General features: G+C 49.6%; 2 protein-coding genes across 8 annotated transcripts in view; one reads left to right on the forward strand and one right to left on the reverse strand.

Moving 5' to 3' along the window:
- Window positions 1-2,141: 2,141 nt before the first annotated feature.
- On the forward strand, window positions 2,142-7,828 carry ssr1 (signal sequence receptor, alpha). 6 transcript variants are annotated; one of them, XM_084703693.1, is made up of 11 exons: window positions 2,142-2,304; window positions 3,205-3,338; window positions 3,466-3,562; window positions 3,750-3,895; window positions 3,998-4,117; window positions 4,674-4,750; window positions 4,866-4,944; window positions 5,138-5,212; window positions 5,572-5,665; window positions 6,017-6,031; window positions 6,197-7,828. In XM_084703693.1, the coding sequence occupies exons 1-11, from the start codon at window positions 2,235-2,237 to the stop codon at window positions 6,262-6,264; spliced, it is 975 nt and encodes a 324-aa protein (XP_084559819.1). In that variant the 5' UTR covers window positions 2,142-2,234; the 3' UTR covers window positions 6,265-7,828. The 6 variants fall into 6 exon arrangements, 4 of the variants coding, with proteins under 4 accessions (XP_084559819.1, XP_084559820.1, XP_084559822.1 ...); XR_014766369.1 differs by having other exon boundaries at window positions 2,143-2,304; window positions 5,138-5,174; XM_084703694.1 differs by lacking the exon at window positions 6,017-6,031.
- A 1,028-nt stretch (window positions 7,829-8,856) lies between these two features.
- rreb1a (ras responsive element binding protein 1a) overlaps window positions 8,857-23,433 on the reverse strand; it is a 43,468-nt gene continuing 28,891 nt past the window's right edge. For both annotated transcript variants that reach the window (XM_084703035.1, XM_084703036.1), the window contains 7 exons: window positions 20,391-20,532; window positions 19,982-20,118; window positions 17,620-17,809; window positions 14,648-17,483; window positions 14,378-14,542; window positions 13,439-14,206; window positions 8,857-13,133 (listed from right to left, as the gene is read on the reverse strand). In XM_084703035.1, coding sequence (XP_084559161.1) covers window positions 11,944-13,133; window positions 13,439-14,206; window positions 14,378-14,542; window positions 14,648-17,483; window positions 17,620-17,809; window positions 19,982-20,118; window positions 20,391-20,532 — 5,428 coding nt within the window. In that variant the 3' untranslated portion in view covers window positions 8,857-11,943. The remainder of the gene's footprint in view (window positions 13,134-13,438; window positions 14,207-14,377; window positions 14,543-14,647; window positions 17,484-17,619; window positions 17,810-19,981; window positions 20,119-20,390; window positions 20,533-23,433) is intronic.

The raw sequence follows: 23,433 nt of genomic DNA on the forward strand, positions 1-23,433 counted from the left end.
AAAGGCATTGAATACTGATTGCAATTTACACACTACCAAATTTGCTGGTTTTGAATTCACCTCTTTAAAATTGAACTATTAATTTATTTCAATGTTTAAGAAACAATCCGATTCAAATTCAAGGTTTGGACATTCTGATTGCTCAAATTCGAATTGTAATAATTGTGAAATTCAGAGCACCTAAAAATTCCAGCCGAAAAAATTCGACCCCCAAAAATTACGATTGCAACATCCGGGATACCAAGGATAGGTAAAACATTGGATCCTGTAAGGGGCAATTGACTGCAAAACCGATTTTACCTTGTCATAGTTGAATAACGACAGTTCGGTGGGTAAAATGAACATACCGTGAATATCAAAGTCCATTGACACCTCTTTCCTATTCAAATCTCAAAAAGAAAAAATGTGGCTGTAAAACGCTAGCTTTTCAACAAAGCTACCGGTCCTACGTAGGACCGGTGATCGCCCTCTTATTGGCTCTAGTCTGTATCTTTGTCACGCCCCCGAATTTACATCCAGACCAGCGCGAGGTAGTCTATCTCCATACTAGTTTAGCTGCGCGCTGCTCTGTGTAACCTACTTATAAGGAATTACAAAGAAGAACGTTTTGAATTACAACAAGGATATTGAAAATGGACCACGGTCGTAAATGCTGTTTTCCAGGCTGTACAGGGAAATCTAACACTCACAGTCTTCCCAAGGAGCCAAACATTCAACAGGCATGGCTGCTGTTGTCTTATGAGAAGATCCCGGCGAAGTTTGACACTCCATTCATTTGCTCTGAACATTTCACCCAAGACAGTTTTGACAACCTTGCCTGGACAATTGCAAGCAGGATTTGCTAGGAAGCTGAACCTGGAAAGAGGTGCTGTTCCGACCGTATGCTCATTGCAACCGCCTATAAGGACAGTATGATGTTGTGGTAACAGTTATTAGCAATGTTAACGTTTCCTGTATAATATAGCATACCAGGTAGAATGCTAAATAAGTTTCTACACACATCAAATGACTCTAGCTAGACTAGCTGTAGTCGGCAGGGAAGCTTCCGAAAAATAGCCAGAAAACGAACAGCAGTCTGGCTTATTGCGAACGCCTGTCTAGATAATCTATTTGAAAGAACTGGAGAAAGGCAGGTGCTTGATACAGGATACGGTAGCATTGCTAGTAACTGTTACTAGTAACACCTAGACTGTAGGCATGTAAACAAGTTTAGCTTGCTAACGCAAGAGCATAGGTAGAATGTGTGATCATTTAGCCTAGTTCATTGGCAATGGGGCTAACGTTGATTCATGTTCCTGACTGTGTTTCATTCAAATAAATAACCTGTGTAATACAATTCACGATGCATGTTTGTCCAGATCTTGGTCATGTTATTTTTCAGCAAGTTATTTAGAGCTAGCTAGCTTACTGAAGCCGAGTAGAATCAGGATATGGTTTGGTTGCTAAGCTGTAGCCTAACGTTCTACCCACCCAAGTCAATCCAGTTTGCTTCAACAACGGAAGTGGAAACAAGTAATGTTATCATTTCAAATGATATATAGTCAATCTGTTGAAAACAGTGTTGTGTAGACACAATAGATTTATTTGCGCGTTTTTATTTCAAGTCTCCAACTTCGGTGTTTCAGAGAGTGCTGCTGTTGGCCGTGTTGCGTTTTTGCTCCCCAGCTTCACTCGTTGAAAACCAACCAATCAGCGCGCAGCTCATCTAAATATTAATGAGCATACCATAAAAGGAGAAAAGCTAGTGTTTTTTTCCCGGGAACATTTCAGAGGATCTGTCAGTGGGCATAGAACAGCACCCGGGCCATTTTCAACCCAACCAATGTTACATACCCTATTTGGAGACCTAAAGGAACAGTGTGAAATACCCCCAAAAAACAGTCAATTGCCCCTTGAATGCAATTCACTTCTCCGAGAAGGGTCTAACCAGACATCCTCTGGTCTAACTGCAGACCTCTCTCCTCATGTCCTCTCATCCAGGTTTAGTTGCAGCCAGTCATACATCCATACAATCCAGATCAGTCTTTAGAATTTGAGCAGCCTGAATTTTGTTTTATTTGACTTTTTATTTTCGTATTTTTTGTGTGTTATATTGTAAGATCTATATAAATCTGTATGTTTGCTAGAATGCGCATGCGCATTGATACTACAGAACTCAAGGCTTGGCTAGGGAAGCACGACGAATGCTTAGTCGTTGATACAGAGACGGAGAGCAAACGGGAATCTGCTTCAAAATGATGAAACTACTACCCAAACTACTGCTGCTAGTATTACTAGCTTTCCCGGCCACGATCTTTATGAAAGGTGGGTGCATTCAATTTGTATTAATGGTGAGCTATATTGAAATATCGATAAGTTTGTCTACAAGCTAGCTAGCTATTAGCACGACAGTGATGCCAGTCAGTAAAGCCGCTCGCATACACAAAGCTAGTAGCGAGCAAAATTCAATGAGAAGGCCATACAGGCTTGTTCGTCTTTGACATGTGCAGCAACTTAACTGTCTCTGTACTTTTGACAGCTGCAACATTGAACCCACTCGATGACAAAGTACTTGAACCTCGCTATCGAAACCAAATCAGACATTTCAAATGTTGCATTTTGTCAGCTATATGATTGGGTTCTCAGTTTGCTATTCGATCGGCTCGTCATACTAGACTGACGTGTCCTTAAAATTAGCTAGCGTGTTACAACGTGTTGCTAGTTAGCACGCTAACGTTAGCTTTGTCGGCTGCCATTCCAGTTTGCTTGTATGAAATTAGTGTCAAACTTAACCCACGGGTAACCAGATATGATTACCAATGGCTCTACATTTGATAATCGAGTTACTAAATTAATCCCGTGAGCAAGCCCGATAACACTTGCATGGCTAGCTATTGGCTAATAGTTGATTGTGTGTTGCTGAGCACGTCAGTAACTGCTTGCTAAAATCCATGGCATGAGTGACCTCATACAACCTCTATTTTTTGGCAGTGCATGGGATGTCATCCAGCTAGTGCTAGCTAGCCTAATTTAATTAAGTTTCAGGACGTTGTGATTAGCTAGATTCAGATTGCATTCCTTACACCATTAAGTATGGATATTCTGCTCGTTGCCCTGCCTAGATAAACAGCCAGCTATCTTTTTAATAGTATATTTACTGCATCATTAGTGGTGCTATTTAGCCTAGTAGCTAGTGTGTTTAAGGTTTTCGTCTGTTTCCTGCAGGGCCAATGGCGGTAGCCCAGGATGCGACCGAGGACGAGGAAGCCGCGGAAGTTGAGGAAGACAGTGTGGATGACGTGACAGCTGAGGATGAAGATGATGAGGCTGAGGTTGAAGATGATGAAAACACAGAACTGGTAAAAAGAGGGGTATTTATAACCATGAATGGAGCCTTTATCAGTTTTGCGTGAGGCCAGTATCACAAAGACGACATGCCTCTGGATGTATGCTTGGTTCTGATATTGTGTCTGTGTTTATATCTAGATAGAAGAAAAAGAGGAAGAAGAGGAGGAGGCACTGACCGGAGAGGTGAAGGCCTCTCCTAATGCTGACACCACCATCCTATTCGTCAAGGGAGATGGTAAGACATTTCAACACACTACAAACCTGTGTCTACTACATGGGTCTAAATCCCAACTCAAAGCACTATTCCAGGTTCCTTTCCTATCGTCATTTTGCCATCTATTGAGAAAATAGCCTAACACAGACATTTCTCTTTCTAAAACAGTCCATCTCTCTCTCTCATCTCCCCTTCTTACATTGCTCAGACTTCCCTGCAAACGAAATTGTCAAGTTCCTGATGGGATTTAGCAACAAGGGCAGCACTGACAACTTTGTGGTAGAGTCTCTGGACGCCTCCTTCCGTTACCCGCAGGACTTCCAGTTCTACATCCAGAACTTCACCGCTCTGCAGGTAGGTGGCAAGGATTCCAGGACACTGTTGTTTATAATATAGTATTATATAATATAGTAATATAGAGTTGTTGGTAGTAATGTGTGTCATGTTGTGTTTCAGCTGGGCATCGTGGTTCCTCCAGGCCGCCAGGCCACCTTTGAGTACTCCTTCATCCCTGCTGAGCAAATGGGAGGAAGACCTTTCGGACTGGTCATCAACCTCAACTACAAAGACAGCAACGTGAGTTACCTACTCAGTTTCACAGTGAGAGAGTGAGTGAGTGAGAGAGGATTTCAAAATCCCCAGTCTTAAATGAGTAGCTAAATCAGGATGTAAATATTGTGTGAGAGCTTGGTAGATAGTGTTACAATAGTGTTGCGTAGTAAAAACATTCAACACATTTCAAGGATTGTTTGGCTGAGGTTTAAGAGCTCTGGCAAAGGTTTTGTGTTCTTGCATGGTCCTCTGATTCAGAGTAGTTTGAGGCCCCCGTCCACACTAGCCCGACAGGCAGCTTGACATTATAACCTCTAGAGCGCAAGCTACCCCAGTGCCATGGCAACTGAGCGTCATCGTATCTGAAAAGCTCTGGGGACCCCGTCCACACTACTACGCGTACCCGGCGTTTTCAAATGTCTCCGGCTCGAGGAGCGTATTCGAAAAGCTCTGTTTTCAGTTTCGATTACGCCGTATTAGTGTGGACGGGAGGTGCAAACGCAGACATATGTATGCGTTTCTAAATGTACCCGGGCTAGAGTGGACGGGGCCTGACTCATCTCTCCCCCTCCCACCACAGGGTAACGTGTTCCAGGATGCAGTGTTTAACCAGACTGTGACCATCACTGAGAAGGAGGACGGTTTGGACGGAGAGACGTAAGTCATCTGACCGAGTCCCCACTACACTGCTCTGCTCAGACGAAGCTATTCTTCAGCCCCGCCACCTGGTGGTAATATAGGTTGTTTAACACACCTCTCTTCTCCTACTCAGGATCTTCATGTATGTGTTCCTGTCTGGCCTGGGGCTGCTGGTAGTTGTAGGCCTTCACCAGCTGCTAGAATCCAGAAAGGTAAAATACTTCAACTTGCATAACTATATACAGTCTCACCAAGACACGCGGAGAGAGACAGCGAACAGTTCTTTGGATAGAATGTCTGTTCCAGGAGGGAGGAGCTTCGTCCCAAATCAGTCCAGGAAGGTCGGGCAAACAGTTAGTGGAGCATTGATAGCATTTTGTGAGCGCTGCTGTTTTGTTGTTACAGGCTGAGGACAGTGACATCAAGACAAGGATCAGAGAGGGTACCAGCATTTTTTGGAGGAACTACAAGATAGACAGGGTCAGAGAAGGCAGCTTGTCAGAACCTCAGGGAGATGAGTTGGTGCACACAACAGCTTTTCGTGCAGTTTTAAAATAATGCCTGCTTACACAAAAGCATTCAAAGTCTTGTGATCAAACTGGCATCCTAATTGTGATGTTTTGTTGAGGCTGTTGGATGTCTCGTCTTTCCTTAGACAGTCAGATTGGTTGTGTCAGTATCACAGAAACAGGAAGTAAAGATTGAGAGAGGGAGGGGGGTGAAGTAGGAAGTGAAGTGCCCGTGGATAAATTGAGGACGTCTTACAGTAGGTCGTAAAATGAATCAGATTACTTCCTGCACTGTTTGGTCACTTCCTGTGTGTGTCTGTTTTCACACAGAGGAGACGTCCTACTGCCAAGGTGGAGATGGGAACTTCTAGTCACAATGACGTGGACATGAGCTGGATCCCCCAGGAGACCCTCAACCAGATCAGTAAGTGTGTGTGTGTGTGCGCATCGTGCAAAACGGCTAGCCTCGGTCCGGTCTGGTCTGATCTGTCTACTCGCATGGGTGACCAACTGTCTGCTTACCTCCATCTATACTCTGTTCCAGAGTGTTCTCCTGTCAAACCTGTAAGCTTTTATTAGTAACCCTGTTCTGTGCCTATTGTGGTCACTGGCGGGGTCCTTTCTGGGGGGGGTGGTGGCTACCTGGGCTCTGACTGCTGTTACCTGGCTTGGGTTTCTACAAAGCTGCTCTCTCTCTTCGTGCATGGGGGAAACTCACTCATTCTTTTCTTTCTCCTTCTTTCTTTTGCTGTCTCCTGTGTCCTTGCCTCTCCAGTGCAGAGTCGTAGAGGTGAGATCTTCTCTTCTGTCACTGGCTGTGGTAGCTCCGTTAGTAGATATTCAGTATTTAGTCAGTAATGTTGTAGATTATATGTATATTCTGTAGGAATCAAAGTGTGGTGGTGGTCTATAGGATCCCAGCGTTCCTGACAGTAACCCCTCTCTCCTCCCCCAGACAAAGCTTCCCCCAGACGATCTCCTCGCAAGAGGAACCAGAAACGCTCTGCTGGCTCAGACGAGTGACACGCTTCGTCCTCGCCAAGCCACGCCTCCACCTGGTATGTGGCGCTGCCTTGGCAACGCTGTACTGCGCCAGTACCCTTCGCCACTTATCTGCTGGGGACAAAACAAACAACACAACAATAACGACAATTAAGCTGACCTCCCTTCAGAGGACTCTAGTGCCAACCTTTGCAAAGGACGGCCTTTTGTACACAAACAACAGTTTTGAACGACAACAACGCCATCACCAAAACGGTCTCCTTTAGTGTGAATGATTCCCCTGTCCGAGCTGTATCTTGAGCAGGGCTGTGGAATGACTGAAGACCAATGGAGGAGTGGGTTCAGAGATGAGTGGTGTGGTTCTGAAGTGGTGGGGTAGAAGGAAATGCTACACTTAAGGGTTTTGGTGACTCGAGTGATGGTTTGATGTTGGGACTGTCTTCATTCAAGTCTTCAGGGCATAATAGATTCTGTGGGTGGGGGGCAGTGGTGGTCTATAAAGCCATGATCACATTTTTTCTTAAATTTTGATCTTTTACTTTTTGTGTGTTTTTATTTTTGCACTGGTTAAACTGCACATTCTGGGTGTCTGCCTGTAGTTCTTCTCGCGACCTGAGGGGCAGAGAGGGCGCCAGAGAGTCCCGGCTGCTTTTTCTGCCCACAGGCTTTGAGGTTCATGTCCACTGTCTGAAGTGCACTGCTACACTCCTCTATTACTCTTGACATCTTGGATGACTTTGGACACACGGTTGGGGAAGGGGATACTATCAAACTGGGACATATTCCATTACAAAATGTGTTTTATTTTGTCTCCTTAGTCACTTCCTTGCAAAAGCTCCAGGGTGTGTGTCCATAACTGGACACGGCCCTGTCCTACTGTGTGCATGGAAGTTAATGAGTTGACATAAGAGGCAATGTTTTTGGAATATATCGTATCTCTTTATGGTTTCTCCTCTCACTGCCCTCAATGTGCCTGTTTTTGTTTTTTTTTACTTTTTGCTTTCTGTTAACTGTAATTTACTGTAAATTAAGTTTAATTCTTCATACACCAGGCTTCATTTCACAAAAAAACTGTATGCAGAATCTTTTTTTGTAAGAATGTGTGTGTATATAAATACTGCTTAATGCGCTGGTGCAGACTGGGGTGGCTAATGGGAGTTTAGGAAACTCAAGTGAATTCCTTGGTTTCTGGGCTTTTTACATGCCATTAAATCCAAACCTCTGGAGCCTAGTTATCAGACCATCGTTAGAGACATTGTAGGTGGCCTGTCCTGGGAAAACAGAATCTTAATCTAGGATTATAGAAACCCAGTGTTAACAACCCATTAATTAAGAGAAGTGGAAGGGTTTTGTGTGGAACTGGTCTACGTTTGGGCCAGAGAGGCTGGTCTTGTACCTGGTTTTACCAAACAAGATGGTTGTCGTTAAGTGACTATTAATCAAATTGAAAGGTCTTTATTTGAATGAATTCATGAATGAACATTTTCGATTGTGAGTTTTAACCGTTCTGCTGCATTGTATTTGTGGAGTATGAAAGAGCTGGTGATGCAAATTGTTGTAGAAAATAAAGGAAAGTTTAAGTGCTCATGTGTTTGCACTGTGGTTTTCTCAACCAGATCTGATATGAAAATATGTGAAGGTGAAGTCCCACATCTCACATGACCACAATGTCACTTAAGTTCAAATAAACCATTTAAAATTTGAACCCAGGCTGTTGCGGTACTGCCCCAGCATGTCTGAAAGAGCATGCACACTAACCCAGTGAGTTAACAGGGCAGTCCTGCTTTCTTATGGTTTTCTGACACCCCAACTCAGCAGGGAGTTACAACTAGATAGTTCAATGTCAAATTTAAATGTTGAGAGGAGATTGTTATGATCCCTGATAGCTCAGTGGTTAAGGATGTGGGCTGCTGTGGTGTGAGGGGTCTTGAGATTTGAACCCAGGGTACCATGTTTGGTAGACTCAATGGTACACATGCCTATCCACTGAGCCAGAGGTATCCTGCAAAGTTACTTTCTACAAGACTTGTATAATTGCCCTTATGACACGCAAAGGACAACGTGCGTCTTTTTTCTGCTAATGCCAAGTTATAAAACAGAATACTCTGCCTTCTAATCATACTTACAAAACAAGTGAAAGTTTGCTGAAGGATTTCTAAGAACTAATTTACAAAATACAGTAACGATAAGTTGACTTTTCTTGAACAGACTTATTTTTGCAACAGGGTGAAATATTAAACAGAAATGTACAGCTTACCATCTATTAGGGGTGGGAATCTTTTGGTACCTCAATTCTTACGATTCTTGGGGTCAAGATTTGATAAATCGATTCACGATCTTTTCGATTTTTTTTATAAAATTGCGATTGAATATATGCTTACATAAATTTTTTATTTAAATCTTTATGGTCTTAAAATGTCTTAAAAAGTTCTTAAGTTTGACTTACTGAAACCTGCAGGAACCCTGTGATATATTTAAATTAAGTTATAAACCTATTTTGGTTTGAGCCTTTACAGATGTTGACCAACTTTCAGACCATAGTGGCAGTTTTTGTCCACAAATACAAAACAGGGTAAAGTTTAACCCGAAACAGAAAAACACCTGACACCAGTCTTGTTTGATTCACACACCTTTCATTAATATATCTTTATTGCTTTTAAATTTTAATCCATACAGATTTTTGTACATGTCTGATTTGTGAAGCACTCATGTACTGCAATACACCATCAATGGGAGAGACGGTAGAAAAGAGAAGTGTACCATTACATGGTACATTAACATTAGGTACCAGATGCTAATGCTAATAGTACATTAACATTAGGTACCAGATGCTAATGCTAATAGTACATTAACATAAGGTACCAGATGCTAAATATGTTAACATGAGCTCAAGCTCTGGGCCGGTCCATCTCTGTGGTAAGGAGGCCGGATGTGGCGACGGCTTTATATGTTCTCTAAAGTTCCCTTTCAAAATGGGCCAGAATGTGATTTGTTCTGGAGACACAGGAGTCTTAAAGTTTGATCTCCTCCAAAACAAAGAGTTTGAAACGGATGATAATTTATTGTAAAGGGGGGAGGGGGATGAACAATGGAAAAGGAAAATAAAAGATTAAAGGAAGAAATTAACTGGAAAAAATTACTAATCTGAGTATTTATACACTTTGTTAAATGCTGCTAAAGAGGGCAAGGCTAGCATGTAAGCTAACATACACCCCACTCTGTTCTGCTGGTTGGAGTTCACAGTCAAGTGCTAAATGTAGTGATTGATAGACTTTTTTTTAATCATTAAAATACAAAAATCACAACTTGGAAGAACTTTTTGCAACTCAGGTAAAAAAAAGAAAAGAAATTTGAATATGAATTGTTTGGAGACCCTGAGAGCTAAGTAAAGAGAGATAGAGAAAAGAAACAAAAACCATCCATAAGTGAACAAATTACGGTTAACATGCAAAAAAAGAAAAAAACCTAACCTATAAACTCACCTTTTTAACTGAACACAATAGATTTCACAGTTGTATACGTCTTTATATATCTGAGAGAAAGAAAATCATTTATTTGCCAAAACTAAAAATAATGAACAACAAAATAATGATAGACCCACCAGTCATCCATTCGCAGACATAGATCCAATTCTACATAAAGCTTTAGGATCAATAATAGTGATTATTGCTAATTCACGAACATCCCCAGATCAATATCTGTCTCTGAGGGATCTGACTCACCTGACTTCTCTGTTATGACTGTTCACTCAGGCTCCAAATAAATACATTTAAAACCAGTCCATCATGTCATGCATCCTTATGGAGACTCCAGCCATTCTTAGCCCCGCCCCCACCCCCCACACAAAGAGGAAATGATAGGTAAAAAAAAGAAAGAAATGGAGAGTGAGAGGGATGGAGCGAGTAGCTGAGTCCATATGGACACGGAACAGTTTCCAAGATCGCTACTGCATTCTGCCTGTCTCTCATGCCGATGCCAACAGCGTCCAAGCGCCAGGGCGCGATACCATAATGCACCACTAGTCTCCCCTGTTGCCATGTGGGGACAACAGAGTGGTCCTTAAAGTTGCATGTGGACTGCCCTCCTTTAATACTCTGTTCAGAACAAACTCTCAGGCCGCCTCTGTTCTGTTCCTCTCAATGATTGCGTTGCTGTTTATTGTCGTTCATCGTCGTCATCATAGTAGTAGTTTGTTGGTTGGTTAGTGCCATTCAGGCTGCAGCAGTCCATGTTCCAGCATGGTGGGAGGAGGGTCTATTTAAGCTCCGTATCCCTCCGCCCCCCTGCCGAATCACCACCTCCTGCTTCTGCCCAGGTGACAGTTCATTATGAGCCTTGAGGTTTGATTTGTTTACTTCTGAGGTTCCTTTATATATGTAAAAAAAAAAAGAAAAGAATATACAGCAAATGTAGCTGTAGATACATCAAAAATTAAAATAAAAGAATCCTGTCTGTGTCGTTGGGGGACATTTTACCCCCTTTTGAAATATAAGATTTTGGGCAGCAGGGCGACACGGTTCCAGTACACAAGACTAGGAAATAAACAATAAACAATTCAAACAAAACAACTAACTAGTGTTCCACCTCACTGTTGATACACCCCCCCCCCCCCCCAATACCCTCACTTCTCCTGCTTGTCTGGGCCAACAAGTATGGAAGACTCGAACCCTCCTTCCCCCTATCCTTGACCCCAAGTCAGATACTTTCATTTAGACTGTAGGGGGCGACAGAGAGGTGAGCAATGCATGCACACACACACACACACACACACCTAGCCCTTTTGTTCATGTGAAGTAAAATTAAACCATAATTGCTCACAACAACACACAGTGAGAATATTCCATCATAGCACACTGTCGTAGAACAGACTGAGAATGATCCTGATTGTGATCCACACACATCGTCACACACACACAGTCAGGGGCAAATATTGCCCATATTGTGTCCAGGGAAAGAGCCAAGCCATCAGAAAGAGAAGAATGTCTGATAATAAAAATAACAAAGAAAACAAGGTTCAACTGAGGCCTGTCTGTTCTCTAGTCTGGGTTCAAATCCCCATCTGATGTCCAGGCCCCCCCAGCTCTGACACACGCATGATCAAATGAGTTCATACTTGTTTGAATGTTTCCAAAAGCTGACTAACTGAAATGTTGGCCAACAAAACATCCTCACCAGGACAACAGGTTGCTCCATAGAACACACCAACGCAGTATCAGGAAGTAGAACTAAGATGACCTCTCCGTGTGCGTATGTGTGTTTTCCAGTTACATAGCTCAGGCCCCCCCATCACAGGGTGACACACACACAGACGGCTGCTCCATCCATTTTACGGAGCCTTAGCACCAGCCAACATTAAACTCATCCATATATTGCTTATTATTCAATAATTAATTTATCTCAGTATAGCAAGATCCCCGGCCCTGACAAAAATTATGTAAATCATCATCATCATCATAAAAAGCTATAAAAAATTAGATCCTCCGGGTGGGTAAATGTAGATAAAGATATAGCAAAAAATTACAACAACAAAACAACTGATCAACCCACAGGTGTAGTAGTTAAGGCACTTGGAGGCAAAAGTTCATGGATCAGAGGGTTTTGCATCCTGGAGGAGATCCTCCATCATATGGCACTGTGGTGTCCCACAGGAGAGCCCCGCTGCATAGGGACAAGCAGGACAGGAGGATGGGGGCTGCTGCCTCACTCTACACCCACCAGAGGAGGCTCCCCGCTGGGTAGGATGTGCTCCAGGGAGGGGCTGGCGTGGATCTCAAGAAGGCCCTGGATGAAGCCTTCCGAGGGGAGGTCTGGGGTGGGGAGGGCAGAGGAGGCCATCTCAGGGGCAGCAATGGGGGACGAGGATGAGGATTCTTTGGAGCGCTCCGCTGTCACGCCAGCAGCTGGGGCTTGGGGGGCGGGGTCAGCAAGAGTCTTTGGGGCTGGTTCCGGTGTTTGAGCGGGTTCTGGTTTAGAAACTGTAGCACTGTCTGCAGCTGTGTCTGGAGCTGCAACACCGTCTGCAGACGTGTCTGGAGCTGCAACACCGTCTGCAGACGTGTCTGGAGCTGCAACACCGTCTGCTGCCGTGTCCACAACACTGTCTGCAACACTGTCTGCAGCACCGTCTGCACCTGCGTCAGCTGCAGCTTCTACAACCGTGTCAGCAGGGAGTTCTGCGGCTGTGTCTACAGCAGCTTCTGCAGCTGTGTCTGCAGAACCTTCTGCAGCTGTGCCTGCAGAACCTTCTGCAGCTGTGCCTGCAGAACCTTCTCCAGCTGTGTCTGCAGAACCTTCTGCAGCTGTGTCTGCAGGGAGTTGTACACTCGTGTCTGCAGGGCGTTCTGCGGCTGTGTCTGCAGAACCTTCCGCGGCTGTGTTTGCAGTGAGATCTACACTTGTGTCTGCAGCGAGTTCTACACTTGTGTCTGCAGTAAGTTCTGGGTCAGTGGTTGTGTCTGCAGCAGGTTCCAAGGCTTCTTCCACAGACCCACTCTCAGACGCATGCTCAGGCGGCTCCAACTCGGGTTCCATGACTGGTTCTGAAGGTGGTTCCGAGCGCTGCTCAAACTCTGTCACTGGCTCACTGGCTGGCGTCTCTGGTCCAAACCGGGGCCTCCCTTTCTGTGGACTGTGCTCCCCCTCGCCCCCCTCCTCTCTCAGGCCCTCGCTCTCGTTCTCCGAGGGGGGGCAGGTGCTGGTGGGGGTGAACTCCCCTTCGCTGCCCGAGCGCCCGCTGTAGCCCTCGTCGTCGGCCACACCCAAGCCAGCAACATCGCCGGCTTCCAGCCCCTCGGCGCTGCGCGGCTTGAGGTGGATCCGCTGGTGGCGGACCAGGCTGTGTTTCAGGGTGAAGGTGCGCTCACACACCTGGCACTGGTACGGACGCTCACCTGGGGAGTGGGAGGGGAGAGAGGGGAGGAGGGTCAAACACAGCACAGACACATCTGTTTGTGTGTGTGGTGCTATTGTGTGCGCCAGTGGCGTGGACAGAAAAATATTCTTGGGTAGGCCTAGAATAATATGGATAGGAATATTTTCAGTTTTTTTTTTTTTACTTATTTACTTTGCGATGTGCACCCGGTGCTTCATTTTTCGAAGATATTTTAGTTTTTGGGTATCTGTGCCTACCCAGGCCTACCCGTGGCTACGCCCCGGGTGTGCGCGTACTTGAGTGCTGGTGGCGCGTGTGGTGTACCTGTGTGTGAGCGCATGTGCCTGGTGAGGTCCTGCAGAGACCAGAAGCGTTTGCTGCAGACGTTGCAGATCTTCTTCCTCTTGTCCGCCTTGCCGGCTCCGCCCCCGGCATCTCCCTCGCCGTTCTTTGGTTCTGACGCTCCACCCTCCTCCTCGTCGCTTCTTTCCCCTTTCTCTTTCTCCTCCCCCTCCGAGTCGCTGTCTCCTCCCTCGCTCCCTCTCTCTCCGTCTCCCTCCATCTCTTCATCGTCCTCCTCCAGCTCCTCGTCCTCGGCGGGTGGCGTGACGGCGGCGGAGGAGTTCAGGGAGAACCCGACCTCCGACCCCTCGCACAGGTGTGCCCTCTCGTGGCGAGCGAGCGTGGCGGCGTAGCGGAAGCTCTTCTTGCACACCTTGCAGCTGAGCTTCACCTCCGACTCCTGCGATTGGCTGGCTCTCTCCGGCTCCTCCCCCGCCACCGAGGATGACGACGACGAGGAGGAAGAGGAGGACTGGGAGTTCTGTCCCTCCGCGCCACCCCCGGAGGAGAACTTAAAGTCGATGAGCTTGCTGGCGAAGTTGAGGTCCAGACTCTTGTTACTCTGGGAGTCCTCGTCGTCAGTGTGGAGGCTCGACTGGCTGTGACCAGGGCCGCTTTTTCTCTCTGCCGCCCCGTGCTGGGCCTCATGGCCCGGGTCCAGGTTGCTCCTGGAGCCTGGTCTCTGGCCCTGCTCCCCACTGCTCAGATCCACAGCCTCCATGCCCCCCATCTCACCATCCGATTGGCTCTCTGAAGCAGGAAGAGGGAGAAGAGCCATCGACGAAGGCCAGTTTAGAAACGTGAGTTAGTGCACGTGTGTGTGTGATTACGTGTCTGGTAATTGAAACAACATGTGTGTGTGTATGTGCCTGTGTGTGTTAGTGTGTGTGTCAGTGTGTGTGAGTGGACGTGTGTGTTCACCTCCACTGTCGTGCGAGCCGTCGTCCCCGTCTTTGCCCTTGCCCATGGTGCCGTTGCGTCGCAGCGAGCGGTTGGTGACGCCGTGTTTCCTCAGCAGGTGGCGCTCACAGTTGGACTTGGTAGAGAAGAAAGCGTCGCACTTGGGACACGGATATGGCTTCTGACCTGGGAAACAAAACAACAACAACGTTAGTGTCAAGCATGCGGGTGTGTGGGTGTGTGTGTGTAGCAACAATCCCACTTTTCTGTGTGTGTGCGCGCGAGTCTCACCTGTGTGTGTGAGCATGTGTCTCTGTAGAGAGCTCGCCCAGGGGAAGACTCGCGGGCAGAAGGGGCAGGTCATCTTCTGGACAGAGTTAGAGTAGGCGTTCTTCTTTCCTTTTGTTGCCCCTGGAGAGCGCTTACTCTCCTCATGCCCCTCCTTCTCCTCTCCTCCCTCCCGCCGGCCCACATGCTCCCCTATGCCGGTCTGCAGGTAGGGGCTGAACTTGTTAGCGTCGGTGGTCGCCAGCATCTTCTCCACACTGGCAAACTCGCCGCTGGACTCCAAGTCGATGCCGCTGCCAGTGTTGACGCCAGGCTCAGGCTTGGGGTGTGCGGACGCAGGGGGCCGTCCCACGTGGCTGCCCTTCTTCCTGCCTCTCTTCTTGGCAGCGGGGCCCTCTGGTGGCTGGATGGTATCCTCGCCTGGGGCTGCTGCCCGGTCGGGATTCTCCAGCCCTCCGCCATGGAGCTCAGCCGCCTCGGCGGCCAGGATAGTGAGGCCGCTGGGCAGCTTGGTGTCCAGACTGGCCTCTCTCTTCAGAAGAGCAGGTGGTCCGGACACAGAGGAGATGATCTGAGCGATGGAGGCCAGGGGAGTAGGCTCCTTCGAGGATGAGGATGATGATGATGATGCTGGTTTAGGCAGCAGAGGTTTGAGTCGGGGCCCTCGTCCGGAGGCGATCAGGCTGGTGTTGAGGGGGTGCTGGTAACAGCCGGGCTGGGGGCCTGTTCTGTCATCCCCCATCTGCTGCTGGAGCTCCAGGATACTGTGGGAGCTCTGCTCCATCTTGATGTCCCTCCTGTCCCCTCCTGAGGGGACCTCGGTGCGCAGCTTCTTTCTGGGGTGTTTGGGGATGGACAGGTCGATGGGCTGGTCCAGCGGAGCGTCAAAGCAGGGGGACAGGGCCTCCATCTTGATCCCAGGAGACTCTGACAGGCTGCCAGCCAGACTGCTGCCCTCACTCCCCCCGCCTCCGCCTCCTCTCTTGTTAGAGAAGTCCAGGGGCTGGTCCAGCACCCCCGGCACCTGGTACACGCTCAGGTCCTCCATCTTCACCGCCGGCAGGGAGGAGTGCAGGGAGGAGGAGGAGGTGGGGGCTGGGGGGAGGCCGTTGGGGACCAGTGTGGTGCCAGTGGTGGCAGCGGGCATGAGGGTGGCGATGTGCTCCTCTATCTCCCTCTCCTGGACCTCCGGGTGCTGCTTGAGGAGGTGGTGGATGCAGTTCCTCTTGGCCAGGAACGCCGCTCCGCAGCGGCGACACTCGAACGGCTTCCTCTGGCAGCCGTTGTGGGTCCTCAGGTGGATCTGGAGCGCCCGGTACGTCTTGAGGTCCTCGCCGCAGAACCTGCACAGCGTCTCCCCCGACGAGCCCAGCTCCAGGGCCTCCTGGGTGGTGGTGGTCGTGGCGACGTTGCCGCCGGGCCCGGACGTGGCGGTGACGTACTTGATGTTCTTCTCGATCTCCTTCCTGGAGTTCTTGGCGTGCTTCTTCCTCAGGTGGCGCTCGCAGTTGGCCTTGACGGTGAACGGGTAGTGGCAGACGCGGCAGACGTAGGGGCGCTCGCCGCTGTGCGTGCGCAGGTGGCGGATCAGCGTGGCCTTGTCGGGCGCCACGTAGTCGCAGATGTTGCACTGGTGCGGCAGGATGCCCAGGTGGTAGCGCATGTGGGCCTGCAGGACCCCGGAGTAGGCGAACACCTGGTCGCAGAAGCGGCACGGGTACATGGCTTTGGCTCCTCCTCCTCCCGCGCCTTTGCCTCCGCCGCCCGCTTTCTTACCGGCCCCGCCCGCTCCGCCCGGGCCCCCCGCCTCCTCCAGTTTGATCTGCGTCTCGGTCAAGTCGGGCGGCATGTGGGCGTCGCCCATGCACTCTGCCTCCATCTGTCCTCCGAGGGAGGAGGTGGAGGAGGAGGAGGACGAGGTCTGGCGGGGGGTCTTGTGGAGGTGGCTGGGGGTGGGTGGGGGCAGGCTGGGGCTGATGCAGCCCAGGGAGGCCAGCTGGGTGCTCTGGAGAGGGGGCGGTGTGGAGGCCATCAGGCTGGAGCGAGGGGTCACCAGGGGCTTGGGTTTAAGGGGGGGCATGGCCTTCTGACCATGACCCGGGGGGGGCCCTCCACTGTATCCGGGCGCCTTTGCCAGCGGTGGGAGGAGCCCCATCTGATTGGGCGCGGCGGCAGCCACCTTGAGGATCTGCTGGATGTCGGCCAGCTCCATGATCCCGCCCTCTCCACGGACAGGCTTGGCCACGGCGCTCCCGTCCGGCTGCAGGAGGAAGCCCCCCTGGAAGGGCTGCAGGGAGAGCAGGCTGAGGGCCTCCCTCTGGGACAGGGCCTGGAAGGAGGAGGAGGAGGAGGCCACAGCCTCCAGGAGAGGCATCCCCAGCCCCGCCAGGCCCCCCAGCCCGGCCAGGCCCCCCAGGCCCGCCAGGCCCCCCAGGTATGCTGCCGCAGCCTCCTGGGGCAGGGAGGAGAGGGGGGGCTCCACGTGGATCACCTTGATGCTGTCCAGCTGAGCCTGCCGCTCAGCCTCCTCCGAGGGGAGGGGCTTAACCTGTGACACGTGCTGCAGCCCCAGGGATGACATGAAGTTGGCCTGCTGAGGGGGCAGGCCCTCTGCTGAGGGGCTCTGCACTTCCGGGTCGGAGGTCTCACTAGCGTCATGAGTGGCTGGGGTAGTTATGGCAGGAGGAGGGGTGGGGGTGGGGGCAGTAGGTTCCTGCTGGTGGGTGGTGGTCTTGTGGAGGTCGAGAGCGGAGCGGAGGGGGAAGGCCTTGTCACATGACTCGCAGACAAAGCGGTGGAATTTGGAGGTGCAGCGTCGCAGGTTAGTCTCACACCACACCTGGAAGGAGGAGGAGGGGACAAGTACAGGAATATGAGACCAACAATAATTCAACTGAATGCATCTTCAGTAACAGCGTGTTTGTGTGCGCGCAAGTTCACGCTTGTGCGTGTGTGTGTGTGTGTGTGTATAATACCTGTGCGATGTGGGGAAACTTGCGGCAGGAGAAGTCAATGAAAGCCAGATCGTTGAACCCGGTGGGGATGGAGGGGTTGTTCTGGATGAAGGGGCGTCCGCTGGGGTCAGAGGGCAGCAGCTTGTGGATGGCGGCGTTGTGGCGCAGCATGCCGCGGTGGGTACGGAACGAGATGCAACACAGGTCACACCTAGACACAGGGGGGCAGCATTGACCTTAACACCCTGGGAACATGCTGACACAGTTTATTTTTTTTACATGAACTGAGTTTGTGTGAGAGTGTATGTGAGCATGTGTGTGTGTGTGTGTGTGTGTGTGTGTGAGAGAGAGTGTGTGAGCATGTGTGTGTGTATGTGTGATAACCCCACAGTGGCCTATGGCAGTGCTGGTTTGAGACTCGTTAGGCGCTGAGAAGAGACAGCTGCTCTCTGTCTGTCACAGCCAGCCTCTTATCAACACACACACCAACAACACACAAGCCAATACGTGCGGCACACACACACACATACACAATTACCCTGCACCAATTCTAAACCCCCCCACCCTCCACAACGCTCTGACAAGGCGTCTGAGGAGATTACACACAGCTTTAACAAAACCACACACACTAATCACCCACCTCCACCCCTGTCTCTATAACCTCTTTATCCTCTCCATCTCTTCTCCATCCCTCCATCTTTACATCGCACCATCCCAGTTTCTCCTCCCTAATATTTCACATACATCTTGCTTCCCTCCCTCCCTCCCCATCATCCCTTTCCTCTCCCCCTGTCCCCCTCCTCTCTCTCCTCTCCCCCTCCCCCTCCTCTCCCCCTCCCCCCTCCTCCCTCTCCTCCCCCTCCTCCCCTCCCCCCCCTCCCCCTCCTCCCTCTCCTCCCCTCCCCCCCCTCCCCATCATCCCTCTCCTCTCCCCGTCCCAGCCCCGTGGATTCACACCTCTATGAGTGGACCAGTCTGAGAGTGTGCCTGTGTGTGCCAGGTACTCCGTGTTCGGCTCTGCCTGCAAGCCTTTGTGTGTGTGTGTGTGTGTGTCTCTCACACAGGACTGTGAGCACTGCCTAATAGCAGAGTTTGGCTCTTGCCCAGAGAAAATACCTCCTTCCTGGAGAGAAACTACTGCATACGTGTGTGCGTGTGCATGCGCAGGTTTGTATGTATGTGTGCTTTTGTGTTGTGTGGGTATCTATGCATGTGTGTGTGTGTGTGTGTGTAGGTCTCCAGTCTCCTGTGGTCAGAGAAGCCGAGATCCTCTTAGAGTTCTGGCTCCCTGATTAACCAGGATTACAGCTAAATACAAACCACTTCCCCCAATAACGAGATAAACTGTTGCCCCGCGATACACAGCATCCTTCTCTCCTCCTCTCTCTCCTCCTCTCCTCCTCTTTCTCTTTCCTCATACTTAATCTATCCATCTTGAAAACAAATAGCCAGTTCGCTGCGTGACTTATGGTTCGGCAAGCAAGGCATTGGACAAAGTTTTGTGGCGGCGGAGATGCATCACCATGGCTACCTCTTTGCGCTGTGTGTGCAGTCTCCATGGTAACGTCCTCCCCACCCCAAGGCGGGCCATGTCCTGAAGACTCCCCCTCTGTGACTTATTAAGCCCCGTCCCTTCCCTCCCTCCCTCCCACACCCCTTTATCCTGCCTCCCTTCATCCTTTTCTTTCTGCCCTCCCTCACACCCTCCCTCTCCCATTCCTTTATCCTTCTCTCTCCTCCCTCCATCTTCCCCTCCCTCCCTCCATCCTCAGCCTATAGCAGAAGGCAGGGGGGGTTCTCAGCCCAGGAATGCAGCTCCTCGACTGACCTTACTGACCTGAACCAGAGCTAACCAGGCTCTGACAGCCTAGAGTTTAATTCTTTTTAGCATAGCTAGCAGTAGGAGGACTAGCTTTAGCATGTCAAGCTTTCTCATGACCGGCTTTGATGTAGCTAGGAGTAGCATAGCAGGTTCTGGTGTAGATAATGTTAGCATTGCAAGTTTAGGTGTAGCTAGTTCTAGCATTGCAGGTTATGATGTAGTTAGTGTTAGCGTTGCAGGATTTGGTGTAGCTGGAATTAGCATTTCAGGAGCTAGCGTTAATTTGTCTATCTGAGGACCAGATGTAGGACCACGTCAGAAGTTTGAGGCAAAAGGTCAGTCAGCATCTAATCCTGGAGAACCTGGGTTGAACTATGACCTTCAGGACATAAACTCAGCCAACAGCTCCATCAATCAGCCCTTGGGTGTGTGAGTGTGTGTTGGTATTCGTGCATGGCATCTCTGTGTGTGTTTGTGTGTGTGTGTGTGTGTGTGAGAACCTCTCCTACCTAAGGTCGGTGTATGTGTGTGTGTGTGTGTGTGTGTGCGTACCTCCCCTACCTGAGAGTGGTGTCGGGGTGTGTGTCCATGTGGTTCTCCAGGTCATATTTGCAGCTGAAGTTCTTGAAGCAGATGGGACAGGGCACTGGCTCCTCCTCTCCTCTGGCGAGGTCCTCCAGCAGGCTCTCCTCCAGCACCTGGACACACACCACCGTCACATCAACCTCACCCCATAGACAGAGCACCTCCCCGGGGCTAGGACAAACACACGCTGGCCTGGGTGTCTGGAGCCCAGACTCTCCCCAGCATCTGGAGGGTAGCTATGAATTGTGTACGGTGACATCAAATTCTTCCAGCTGAGAATAAACTTTGTGTGAGAATGTGCGTGAGATTGCGTGTCTGTGCGTGTGAGGTCTGTGAGTGTTGATGTGTGCTCATGTGAGTGTTCACGTGAGTGTGTGTGTGTTACCTTTTTGCTAGGTGGCTCGTCTCTCTCCAGTTCCTCCTCCAGCCCTGACTTCCTCTTTGCGGACGGTCGTCTACGTTTAGTGGGCGAGGGGGGGCTTATGGGTAACGCGCTGACTGGGTCCTTGTCATGGATCTTCATATGTCTGGGAGACAAAGAGAGATGGAAGGAAGAAGATGGAGAGAGAGAGAGAGAGAGAGATTGATTATAATGAATAAGAGCAAGGCCACTGATGATACACAGCTTTAAGAGAGAACTCGGATCATTTCTTGGAGAAATCGAATCAAATCGTGATTCACCCCCAAAAATGTGATGGGGGTTCTTGCAAGCGGCTGGGGGGTTGCCAAGTTGGGTATAAAGCTACTCTATGAAGGGTTGCCAGATTGGGAGAGGCTCAGTTCTATCGTGGATGATTATCCAGGAACATGTGAGACAGACTGGGGGAATCCCTGGGCTTCCCTCAGGGAACCCGTCATCAGGCAAGCGCACACACACACACACCCACACTGTAATAGTGTTTAGGTTGCTGTAATTATCCAGCCGATTCAGCATGACCATATAAGGACATTGGGCTGAGCGAGAGAGAGACAGAGAGCGAGAGAGAGAGGAAGTCATCTCCATCACCGTGGCGATCACCACCATGATGACATCTCCACAAGCCAGGGGGCAGGAGCCTATTGGTGGATGAGTCACAGGGGGGAGGGGACTCAGGAACACAAGTTTCCAGGAGAAGAAACATTTCCTTCGAGATGGAGGTGACTCCATGTTCATGTAACCAAACTCTCTAAAAACACTTCCTCTTACTCAGTATATGTCTATGTTGTCGGTTTACAACTCTGACAATCAGACAACTAGACTGGAGAATGAGGAGAACCATCTGCTGCTAGCTGCATTCCCCCCTCCTCCCACTCCGCCTACTTTCTCCTCACACCAAAGTGAAAAGACACTCTATGAAGGAATGGAGGGGGCATGAGGTAGAGAGAGAGAGTTCTGCAGTACATCTTTGAGGGGAGACAGGATGTTGTATGAGAGGAGAGAGGAGGAAGAAGAGGGGGGAAGGGGGAGGCGGGAGTGTTAAACGTATGGTTGGGAGAAGAGGGAGTGGGGGAGGAAAGGGGAGGAGGACGAAAGGAAGGAAACGAGATAGGCCCTGATGAAGTCAGAAAACACCCATCTATGAAGGAGTAGGTGCTTTGATTAATTTAACCTGTGTGCATATATATGCGTGTGTGTGTGTGTGTGTGTGTGTGTGTGTGTAGAAAGGGTCAGTCTCATTCCCCTCCCCCCTCGTCTCCTTTGCTCAACTTTTCTCTCTGGTGAAAGGTCAAATGCCATCAGTTGATTTAAGGAGGTGTGTGTGTGTGAGAGTGTGCGTGACACGGGGGGAAAAGAAGGACAAAGACTACGGCAAAAACATCAGCATATCCTCCCCTTCACATAGTCCTGTATCAGCAATCAAACATGAGGCATTGTGTGTGTGTGTGTGTGTGTGTGTGTGTGAGAGAGAGAAAAAACAGCAGTAGTAATAGTTGTGTGTGTGAGAATGGTGTACACCTAACACATATGTGTGCTATTCTATTGGTGTTCACACACTGATGCTAGGGTTTGAGAGTTGTGCATGACGGGTTGCCAGGTTGGAGAGGTTTGGGTTTTGAGTGAGCTTCTTCTCTGTTTAGGGCATGTCTAAACTATACACATTTCTGTGTGAGTCTGTGGGTGCATATGAGTGTATGTGAGGAGTGTTTGAATGTGTGTGTGTGTGTGTCAGATGTGTGACAGAGTGTAAACTCTGAGCGTGGAAGTAAAGGTCAGACAGTGCTTGTATCGTAGGTCTCAGTTTTCACTCCGATAGATATTAATAGCAGGCAGTTCTCTGGACGCCCATACAGGGGGCCTGACAGCACATGGGCCTAAGGACACACTTCAACACAGGCAGCCTGCTCCCTAACCTGTCTCCTTCATTACTCCCCTTTTCCTTCACTACCCTCCTTCTCTCTTCAATAATCCTGAGACATCTGGATAGGTGAAAAAGGTTTGCCGTTAACAGCCCGTCACCCTCGAGTGAGAGAAGGAAAGAAGGGACCAAGGTCAGAATTCTTTCAGGAATGGAATGCAGCCATGTCCCGGCTGGTGGACTCTGAGCCCCCGACCAACCAATCAGAGAAGAGCAAAGGTGCTGAGTCAGTGCAATGTGGTTGGATGAAACCAAACTCTCTCTCTCTCTCTCTCTCTCACTCTCTCACTCTCTCTGTGTCTCTCACTCTCTCTGTCTCTCTCTCTCTCTCTCTCTCTCTCTCTCTCTCTCTCACTCTCACTCTCACTCTCACTCTCACTCTCACTCTCTCTCTCACTCTCTCTCTCACTCTCTCACTCTCACTCTCACTCTCTCACTCTCTCACTCTCTCACTCTCTCACTCTCTCACTCTCTCACTCTCTCTGTGTCTCTCACTCTCTCTGTGTCTCTCTCTCTCTCTGTCTCTCGCTCTCTCTCTGTCTCTCTCTCTCTCTCTCTCTCTCTCTCTCTCTCTAACTCTCTAACTCTCTAACTCTCACTCTCACTCTCACTCTCACTCTCACTCTCACTCTCACTCTCACTCTCTCTCTCACTCTCACTCTCTCACTCTCACTCTCTCACTCTCTCACTCTCTCACTCTCTCACTCTCACTCTCTCACTCTCACTCTCTCACTCTCTCACTCACTCTCACTCTCTCACTCTCACTCTCTCACTCTCTCACTCTCTCACTCTCTCACTCTCTCTGTGTCTCTCACTCTCTCTGTGTCTCTCTCTCTCTCTGTGTCTCTCTCTCTCGCCGTCTCTCTCTCGCCGTCTCTCTCTCGCCGTCTCTCTCTCGCCGTCTCTCTCTCGCCGTCTCTCTCTCGCCGTCTCTCTCTCGCCGTCTCTCTCTCGCCGTCTCTCTCTCGCCGTCTCTCTCTCGCCGTCTCTCTCTCGCCGTCTCTCTCTCGCCGTCTCTCTCTCTCTCTCTCTCTCTCTCTCTCTCTCTCTCTCTCTCTCTCACTCTCTCACTCTCTCACTCTCTCACTCTCT

The sequence above is a fragment of the Hypomesus nipponensis genome, chromosome 8 (genome assembly GCF_054491055.1).
Source record: "Hypomesus nipponensis isolate SF chromosome 8, ASM5449105v1, whole genome shotgun sequence".
NCBI lineage: Eukaryota > Metazoa > Chordata > Actinopteri > Osmeriformes > Osmeridae > Hypomesus > Hypomesus nipponensis.

Bases quoted from the DNA above. Each gene is read 5' to 3' on its own strand.
- ssr1 (XM_084703693.1), top strand. From the start codon at position 2,235: ATGATGAAACTACTACCCAAACTACTGCTGCTAGTATTACTAGCTTTC. The intron at 3,339-3,465 runs GTAAAAAGAGGG...GTTTATATCTAG, and splicing joins ATGATGAAAACACAGAACTG to ATAGAAGAAAAAGAGGAAGA. The intron at 4,945-5,137 runs GTAAAATACTTC...TTGTTGTTACAG, and splicing joins AGCTGCTAGAATCCAGAAAG to GCTGAGGACAGTGACATCAA.